This window comes from Alosa sapidissima, chromosome 23, assembly GCF_018492685.1.
Source record: "Alosa sapidissima isolate fAloSap1 chromosome 23, fAloSap1.pri, whole genome shotgun sequence".
In the NCBI taxonomy this organism is placed as follows: Eukaryota; Metazoa; Chordata; class Actinopteri; order Clupeiformes; family Clupeidae; genus Alosa; species Alosa sapidissima.
Window position 1 is genome coordinate 5,190,358 of NC_055979.1, and position 9,726 is coordinate 5,200,083.

The 9,726-nt window shown below is 48.5% G+C and overlaps 1 protein-coding gene across 4 annotated transcripts in view; it reads left to right on the forward strand.

Annotated features, from left to right (window-relative positions):
- Positions 1 to 9,726, forward strand: part of itsn1 (intersectin 1 (SH3 domain protein)) — a 50,021-nt gene that overhangs the window by 8,413 nt on the left and 31,882 nt on the right. For all 4 annotated transcript variants that reach the window (XM_042081296.1, XM_042081298.1, XM_042081299.1 and 1 more), the window contains exons 2-13: positions 607 to 669; positions 1,581 to 1,676; positions 4,250 to 4,313; positions 5,583 to 5,740; positions 6,221 to 6,427; positions 6,723 to 6,804; positions 7,133 to 7,242; positions 7,352 to 7,415; positions 7,734 to 7,871; positions 8,080 to 8,180; positions 8,315 to 8,577; positions 9,691 to 9,726. The exon at positions 9,691 to 9,726 is cut by the window's right edge and continues 114 nt beyond it. In XM_042081296.1, coding sequence (XP_041937230.1) covers positions 642 to 669; positions 1,581 to 1,676; positions 4,250 to 4,313; positions 5,583 to 5,740; positions 6,221 to 6,427; positions 6,723 to 6,804; positions 7,133 to 7,242; positions 7,352 to 7,415; positions 7,734 to 7,871; positions 8,080 to 8,180; positions 8,315 to 8,577; positions 9,691 to 9,726 — 1,347 coding nt within the window. In that variant the 5' untranslated portion in view covers positions 607 to 641. The remainder of the gene's footprint in view (positions 1 to 606; positions 670 to 1,580; positions 1,677 to 4,249; positions 4,314 to 5,582; positions 5,741 to 6,220; positions 6,428 to 6,722; positions 6,805 to 7,132; positions 7,243 to 7,351; positions 7,416 to 7,733; positions 7,872 to 8,079; positions 8,181 to 8,314; positions 8,578 to 9,690) is intronic.

A 9,726-nucleotide genomic window follows, 5' to 3' on the forward strand; every position in this document is an offset into this window, starting at 1 on the left:
TAACGGTGGCGTCGGAGTCAACTGAGGCCAGCCTGACTGCTGACCCAGGACTGTGTTCCGCAGGGGCCACCCGGGGCTCTGACTGAGGAAGCATCTCTTAACTCTCCTGCAATAAAGTCTTAAACCCATTTCCAGTACTTCCTTTCTCTAAGACACACACACACACACACACACACACACACACACACACACACACACACACACAGAGAAGTGCTCTGTTGATATATTCCTGCACAGAGCAAAAGTGTTAATGCTGCCCATATGCCCAATTACAGCTAAAGCCTCTATTAGGCGAGTTCTCATCTATTGTGATATTTCTCAAAAGAGCTGTTACTGAAGATATTATACAGTCTGACCTAATGTAGCCTTTTAGACGGTCAGAGACACTTGGAGAGAATGAAATACGTGGGGTAATGTAGAACAAGAGTGAACCAGAAGTAGGCTGAAGTTAGCAGAGAGAGAGAGAGAGAAAATACTCTTTACAAATGAGGGGAGGATTTATGTGACCGACTAAAAATATGTTGCAGAGGAAGAGGTGGGAAAAGTAATGGCTAGGTGGAAATGAGGAGGTGCAATGATGTGATGTGTTTATTTTCTGTTTGGCAGGAGTCTATGGCCCAGCTACAGCTGACTGACTGAACATGGCTCAGTTTCCCACGTCCTTCGGAGGTAAGGCACACACTCTCACACTCACCTCACATGCAGAATCACTCACAGGTTAGGCATAAAGTCATTTGACCTGTATGTCCTGTTCCAGTCAAGGACATGGGCCACACTTCCATGTGTTATTTTCTCCTAAAAGCCTACATTCACACTCACACACACACACTCACACACATACTCAGCAGAAGTTTGAATTATGTTCCACTCTGACTAAAATGACTCATTCTTCCAGTGACAAACCTATTGTACAATCCACACCCATTACATGTATCTGACACTTGCCATGCCCTTGCATAACAACAGGTGTGTGTGTGTGTGTGTGTGTGTGTGTGAGACCAGGTTACAGGCCCCTTACTGTGCAGCTGTGTTTTTAGTGTGCCAAGCCTTTCCAGTTTTTTTTTATTTCCTAAAATCATTTTTCTCTCTTTATAACTGACTTTCTTTTCCCATTTGGTTTCTTTCCCCTTTTTAGGTGACATTCTCACACATACTTTTTTCACCTCCACAATTATGAGTATTGCAAAATAGTGAGTGTTAAAAAAAAGTTGAACTATTTTCAACTTTGAGCGCTGCAAGGTGCGTCGCATCTGTCAAGTGGCATTGTTCCATAGAGAAAGAAATTAATTAATTCGCTTGGAGGTGACAAAAGCGTGTCTGTGTGTTGTCCTGCTCCATATTCCTCGCTGATATCAGTTGATATATGTACCCTAAAGTTGTGCATGTGATGCTTCGTCATTTGGACAAACCTGAATTTATACCATGCAGAGTGCAAAGCTCTGAGATGCTAGCAGTAGGTTTCTTTTGCCAGTCAACACAGTGATTTCACAGACATTAGAATGTTTAGTTTCAAGTCAGTTTTAGTTCATGTTAATATGTGACAAAATGAGACTCCTCTCACTTGCCCTCTCTCTCCCCAGGGGGTGCGGACACCTGGGTCATCTCTGTGGACGAGCGAGTCAAACATGACCAGCAGTTCCACAGTCTCGCGCCCACCCCTGCTGGCTTCATCACAGGTGAGACTTTTCTTCCTTTCTACTCTTCTCTCCTTCTCCTCTTATCCTCCCATCATCTCTCTCCCTCTCCTCCTGTTTGTATTGCAACCTGTTCTCTCTGAAGGCTCATTCATGCTCAGTGTTAAAAACAATACGGATGAAGCCTTCCGTTCGTACTCTGCCTTCATTTCATCAGTCTTTGCAACGTTTTCTGAAAGCTTATGCAACGTTTGAAACAGACAGATCAGGGAGCACCCTCTGCCTCACCCTCTGCATTTCTACCCCTCTCTCTCTTTCTCTTTCGTCGTTTCTCCCCCTCTCCCTCTCTTTTGTTGTTTCTCTCCCTCTCTCTTTCGTTGTTTCTCCCCCTCTCCCTCTCTCTTTCGTTGTCTCTCTTTCGTTGTTTCTCCCCCTCTCCCTCTCTCTTTCGTCGTTTCTCCCCCTCTCCCTCTCTCTCGTCTGTTCTCCCCCTCTCTCTCTTTCTCTTTCGTCGTTTCTCCCCCTCTCTCTTTCGTTGTTTCTCCCCCTCTCCCTCTCTCTCATCTGTTCTCCCCCTCTCTCTCTCTTTCGTCGTTTCTCCCCCTCTCCCTTTCGTTGTTTCTTCCTCTCTCCTTCATCTATTCTCCCCCTCTTTCTTTCGTCTGTTCTCCCCCTCTTCCTCTCTGTTTCGTCGTTTCTCCCCCTCTCCCCTACTCTTTGTTCCTCCTCCATCTCCTTCCTCTTGTCTTCATCTCTGTTCCTTTTCCTCCCCCCCTCCCCCCCCCCCCCTCATCCGTGCCCTCTCACTTCCCCCTGGTGCAGTAAAGCAGGGCTGCGCCCGACGCACTCACACAAATGAAAGGGGAGGATGGTGACACAGCAGTATTGTGGGAAATCAACCCTTCTCCTCCCGCGCCACCTCTTCCCCAGTTGCCTTGTACTAGCGTCTGTTTGTTGTGTCGCTTGTTTCCCTATGTACTCTGGAGCCAGCCTTGTTTTTGAGAGATTCTGTCATTTCCTCAGAGTAATGAAGTGAAATGACATCCATAATTGCAGTTTAATCTCATTGCCCTTTTGTCTTCCGCTTGTCATGTGTGCTCTGGTTTTTCTTCCTTCCCTCATATCTCACACACGCACGCGCGCACGCACGCACGCACGCACGCGCGCTTGCGGCAAACTTCCCCCAACCTTCACATAGGATCAGAGGAGAGTTAAAAAAAAGGTTGTTTCTTCTCAAGGTAAAAGAATAAACTGATTAAAACACGACAATCCTGATGCATAAACAGAGGATTACCAGACCTGAACATTCCATACAAAAGCAGAACAGGAGGGACCCAGAATGAGACACTGCTCATAACCAGAGCTTATAGCCCAGAAAGTATCACCAGTCTGTTATCAAAAGCATAACACAGTCTAGACACAGCACAGTTCCTGATTCTGCCAAAAGGTTCTTGTTTAGTTGATTTAGTGGTTATTTAGTGGAAGAGTATATTGGATCAGAGTTGCAAACTGTACCTTTAATACAAAAGTGGGTTATGCATAACTAACTTAGAAGTTCATAACTATGTGAGAAGGTCATCAGGTTATCCCATTTCTGAGTTAGCATGAGGTGACCGGAAGGGAGGATGGGAGAGGAGAGTCAGGGAGAGGTAGCGTCTTTGGGAAAACCCTGAAACGGAAGAAGAGTGAGGGACCACTGGGTCATCCGCTGATTCTGATGTGTCCACTCTTCCTCCCCACGCCCCTCGGCGTCTGAAACCGTTTTAACAGCTGGTCACTGCTCCTGCAGCCTTCATGTCTGCTGCCGCCGCCCCAGGAGGGTTTTCCCGACTTGGCTGTTTTCTTTTTTTGTCCATGGGGTGTTTCCTGGGGCCTGTGTGTCAGCAGAAAGACCCTCTTTGTCTGGTGAGGATGAGAGGAAGTAGAGAGAGAGAGGGAGATGGAAGGATGAACAGAGGGAGGGGATGGAGAGAGAGAGAGAGAAAGCAAGAAAGTGAGTGAAAGAAAGATGGAGGAGATGAATGTAAAAAGACTGAATGGAATGAGAGTGTGCATGTGTAGAAAGTGTACAGGAATAGACACTAGGATAGGTGGGGTGGGTGTGGGTGGGAGAGAGAGTGAGCGGCCATATGGGACTAAGGGAGGGTGGGAGAGGAGTCGAGAGTTTGGGGCTGTTTTTGGCTGCTGTGGAATAAAGGGCGTCTGTGTGGGTTGAAAGAGCAGCTCTCAGAGACGACTCACGCTGTTGTCTGCTGGAGAGACCCATTCAGCCTCTGTGGAGTCCTCATACATGCCCACACACACACACACACACACACATTCACATTTTCTCTTGCCAGTAAGTACACGTTCATAAACACAATCTTATACATTATCAGCTATTCCCACCCAAGTGTTATTCTCGTTCTCAAATGTTCACCAACCAACCTTCCAGAGTTCACCCGTGCAGCTTTAAAAGCCACTGTGTTTACTTCATTCTCTTTTTGAATCTGTTTGTGATTCTCTCTCATCTACTCACACCAGCTTGTGTAGCACTGATTCCATTGCACCCCTTTTGCTGTTAGTGTTTGTGTTTGTCCTCTCTCATTTGAACCTTGGCTTGTGTCCTTCCTCAGGTGACCAGGCCAGGAACTTCTTCCTCCAGTCTGGCCTGCCCCCTCCGATCCTGGCCCAGATATGGTACGTGTCTTCCTTCCTGGCTGCTCGCACAGGGCTGGGAAGTTGGGGGAAAGTGTAGAATTATGAATTGTAAACACATGGGCATTTGGATGAAGGTCTAAACAAGTCTGAAAGTGTTGCATTGTAGTAGTACATGCATGAAATGCTGGTCAACCAAAAAGGTCAAAACAACAACAGAAACGCATAATTGTCTTACAAAACGTGGCAGTGTTGAGGAACAAATAATCCGTTTGTAAAAAACGTCTGGAAAAAGTCTGGAATTTGTATTTGGAAAAAGGCAAGCGGCCTACTTCAGTTGCCCTGAGGCTAGCTCCAGCCTGCGCTACAACAAGCAGGCACTGACTCACTGTAGCCAAAACAGAAGACATTTCTGTGCTCATTTGTATCCATTTTCTGACTGCCTTTCTAGCTGTTAGCTAGGAGACATTTGAACTCGCGTCTGCATAGGGCTGGGTGCTATGGCCTAAAATTGATATTACAGGGTAATCAAAAGCATAAACAGTAACAATACATATATCACAGTATATTCTTAATGTCAATAGAGATGTTTCTGAATGGGTAAAGCGACTGCATGACCACCATTACTGTACTCTTAACAGTATGACCAGGACGTATTTAACATTGTACCATTGTAACTTTTTTCTGTTATTGTAGGCATTGCCATTAATTGCGTCACACACTGACACATTGCGTCTCAAATGAATTTAGATGTGCTGTCAATACTGGTTTAATCAATTCAACTGTCTCATCTTTATTTCTCTTTCATTTATTCACTTGTCCCTTTCTCAATATATAAGTGTGTTATTGACGCACACGTTAAATTCAGTGGACGGCATTCAGTGTAATAGTCTCATGTTTACCACACTAGTTGCAGTAGGATGATCTCACAGTCTGCCTGGTCTGCCTTCCAGCCCCAGATCTGCATTATATCTACAGTTAAATTCCTGCGTTGTTGTTCCATGATCTTATTGTTGCCGGCAACATACTAACCAGCCTAATCCCCACTTCCCACCCCACAGCAGACCTTTGGCCAACCTGAGCCAGTGTCCAGTCATGTGATGTAAACAGTGAAAACTCCCAGTCCTGGCCTGGTGGCGGCACCCAAAGCCAGTGCCAACAGCACCGGGATGGCACACTAATGCCCTGCCACAGAGCCTGACCCAGTGGCCTGATGTTAACCTTGTCTGTCTGTCTCTCTCTCTCCCTCTCCCCTCTCTCTATCCCCCCTCTCTCTATCCCTCCATCTCTTGGCCCCTCTGGCCACTACAGGGCCTTGGCCGACATGAACAGCGATGGGAAGATGGACATGCACGAGTTCTCCATCGCCATGAAGCTCATCAAGCTGAAGCTGCAGGGCCACCCGCTGCCCCCCTCGCTGCCCCCCTCCATGAAGCAGCCGTCTCTCATGACCCAGCCCCCGCCCTTCGGTACACACAAACACACACACACACACACACACACAGACACACACAGCTGCCATAGTTGTCACTGGTGATGATATAGGGGTGCTATTAAGCAATGTTTTCTGTATTAGTTCTATTCAATTTATTTGTATGAGTTTTGTTTGTTTATTGTTCATTTTTAAGATTTGGTTGAAAAACAATTGGTGTGTGTGTGTAGTGTTTCAGTGCAAATGTAGCTGCTCCTGTTTTTAAACAGACTAATTGAAATTGCATGGTGTCTGTATAGAAAGAATGAGAGACTGTTTTCTTCTAGGCTAAGCACACTCACTCAGTTCATCTGTGTGTGTGTGTGTGTGTGTGTGTGTGTGTGTGTGTGTGTGCGCGCACTCGTGTGTTTGTGCAAGTGTGTGCACATTAAGGGGTGTATGTGTCTGTGTGTCTTACATTTCTCTCTCTCTCTCTCTCTCTCCTCTTGCATGAATGTCTCTATGTGTTTGTGTGTAGCGGCCATGCCACCAGTCCCCCCGATGCCCACCCTGCCTCCCGGCATGCCCTTAGCAGTGCCACCTGGTGTGTCCCCCATGCCCATCCCCCCTATCCCAGGCATGGGTATGTCCCCCCCGCTGGTCTCCTCCGTGCCCCCTCCCGTGCCACCGATGCCCAACGGAGCGCCCGCCATGATCCCGCCTATTACCGGCTTCACCAACCCAGGTATGCGCTACACACATGACCTCACAATCAGGCTTAGCCAATAAGATGCTGTGTGCCTCATGCATACTCAGACTCTGGTGTTGGACAGACTGCTGTTTTAAATATTTATATATCAGTTAATGTGTCATCTTGTTCTTATGTGCTGTTAGTGTGTGTAATCTGTGTCCTGTGTGCTGTGCGCCGCTTGGTCTTGACCGTATGGTGTATGTATTTCGCCGAGATGACTGTAGAGTTTCCACAAGCTGATAATGAAAGTGTGGTGATGGGTGCGTTCTCCATCTCTCTCTTTTCTCAGCCTCAGCAGCACTCAACAAAAGCTCTTCTTTTAACCGCTCCAGTGCCAAGCTCCAGAAGGGCCAGTCCTTTGAGACGCCCAGGTGAGCCTTAGATTCTCTCTCTCTTGCACACTTTCCAAATTGTTAAACAGGTTTTTACATCATGTCAGAAACATCAGTGTGAATTCATTTTATTATTATAGGGAGGAACCCATTTTATTATGGGTTGGTTTTAATGTTACCTGGTTTCCTTTTTTGACTGTCAATAAAGGAACCTTAAAAGTCAAAGTCTCTCTCTCTCTCTCTCTTTTGCTCTCTCCCTCTCTCTTTTGCTCTCTCCCTCTCTCTCTCACTCTCTCTCTCTCCCTTTCTCTCTCTCTCTCTCTCTCTCTCTCTCTCTCTCTCTCTCTCTCTCTCTCTCCACCCCCAGTGCCCCCGCGGCGCCCCCTCCCCCAGACTGGGCCGTGCCTCAGTCGTCCCGGCTAAAGTACCGCCAGCTCTTCAACAGCCACGACAAGATGATGAGCGGCCACCTCACAGGTAACCTCTCACCTGTCCCTCTCCCCCTCACGTCCCCTCCTCTCTGTCGACATCACTGCTCCCGTCTCACTTCCTGCTCGTGTCTCTTGTGTGTCTTGTCTGTGTGCAGGTCCCCAGGCGCGCACCATCCTTATGCAGTCCAGTCTACCACAGGCTCAACTGGCCACCATATGGTGAGCACTGGGATTTACTACCTGTTTACACCAGGAACTGACCAGGATTGGGGTTCTCAGACAAATTCTTTTCACTCGTTTGATTCACCTCACGTTTACTTTAGTGTTCAGTCATTGGTATGTTTGAAGAGTTATAAACAATGCTCATAGTTTGCTAAAACCATCATTTGATTTAATTTGATTGTTTATTAAATTGCATGTTAGAATTGATCCATTTCACCCATTTGAACATAGTTGCCCCATCCGTGCCCTGTACCAGTTTGAGCCTATAGGTAACCCAGTGAGAGTCTGACCCTCTGCTCTTTGCCTGTGTCACAGGAACCTCTCGGACATAGACCAGGACGGGAAGTTGACGGCCGAGGAGTTCATCCTGGCGATGCACCTGATTGACATGGCGATGTCAGGCTTGCCCCTTCCTCCACTACTCCCACCCGACTTTATTCCTCCCACATTCAGGTAAGACACACACACACACACACATGCACGCACGCACGCACGCACATACACACGCACACAGGACACACGCTCTCACATACACACACAAGGATGCACTGTCTTCCTCACAGACATTCAATAAAATGGCCGAGGTTTTTTTGCAGACACATGAATCTGTTTTCTGTGTGTGTGTGTGTGTGTGTTTGTCCGTGTGTCATTGTGGATGTAGGAGGGTGCGTTCAGGCAGTGGGGTCTCGGTGACAAGTGTGCATTCCGTTGACCTGCGCGTACCAGAAGAGCCCGAAGAGGAGGACCCGAAGATATTGCCAGGTGAGTACACACACACCCACACACACCCACACACACACACACACACACACACACACACACACTCTCTCACTAATATCTCTCTCAGCAACTCCCACACTCTAACCTCACACATACCCCCTCTCCCCTTCTTCCAGTGACGTTCGAGGACAAGAAGCGTGAGAACTTTGAGCGGGGCAACCTGGAGCTGGAGAAGCGTCGGCAGGCCCTGCTGGAGCAGCAGCGTCAGGAGGCGGAGCGCGTGGCCACGCTGGAGCGCCACGAGCAGGAGCGCAAGGAGCGCGAGCGGCAGGAGCAGGAGCGCCGCAGGCTGCACCAGCTGGAGAGACAGCTGGAGAAGCAGAGGGAGCTGGAGAGGCAGCGCGAGGAGGAGAGACGCAAGGAGATCGAGAGGAGAGAGGTGAGAAGCAGGAGGAGGAGAGAGGGAGAGAGGTGAGGAGGAGGAGGAGAGAGAGAGGTGAGGAGGAGGAGGAGGAGGAGAGAGAGAGAGAGGTGAGGAGGAGGAGGAGGAGGAGGAGAGAGGTGAGGAGCAGGAGGAGGAGAGAGAGAGAGGTGAGGAGGAGGAGAGAGGTGAGGAGGAGAGAGAGAGAGGTGAGGAGGAGGAGGAGGAGGAGAGAGGTGAGGTGAGGAGGGGAGGAGAGAGAGAGAGGGAGAGAGCGAGAGGTGAGGAGGAGGAAAGAGAGAGGAGGAGAGAGGGAAAAAGAGAACGGAGTGATCATACTGTAGGAGCTCAAGAGACAGAGGGAGGAGGAGAGAGCAAAGGAGATTGAGAGGAGTGAGGTAGGAAGGAGATGGACAGTGATGAGGAAGAGGTGAAGTGATAGGAGTAGTAGCTGGAGAATCAGAGAGACAGCAAGAGGAGGAGGAGGAGGAGGAGGGACACGTAGAGATGGAGAGGAGAGAGGGAGGATGAAGAGTTGGGAGATCAAAGAGGTGGCTGACGAGGGAGACAAGTTCTGCATTCAGTGCACTCTCGTTGAGAAAGATGTGATGGGAAATCTAAGAGTCAGAAGACAGAGGAGTTTGGAACAGATAGGCAAGGTGCCGACTGAAACCAGTCACTGTGCAGAAACTTTGAGTAAAAGCAGTTTGGTACAGAAAAGATAGCTGACCGTTTTGATGATGTTGTTGCTTGGCAACAGGCACAGACAGAATCGCTCTACACAGAAACAAAAAAATTCCCACCCAACCCCCTCGTGCCATAGCCCTGCACAGTGATGTGCACAGTGTTAAAAAAAGTGCAGTGTAAAACAGGAAAGACTACCAAGTGTCAGAAATAGTGTGAGAGAGAGACTATGAACACCGGTAGTGAGGAGAGGCACCCATCTAGGGAGGAAGGGGGTAAGATGTTGAGAAGACACGTTTGTGTGTGTGTGTGGTTGTGGTGTGGTGAGTGTGGTGTGTGTGTGTGTGTGTGTGTGGTTGTGGTGTGGTGTGTGTGCGTGTGGTTGTGGTGTGGTGTTTGTGTGGTGTGGTGTGTGTGTGTGTGACTGTTCTGGTCTCTTTCTGCCAGGCTGCCAAGCGTGAGCTGGAGCGCCAGCGGCAGCTG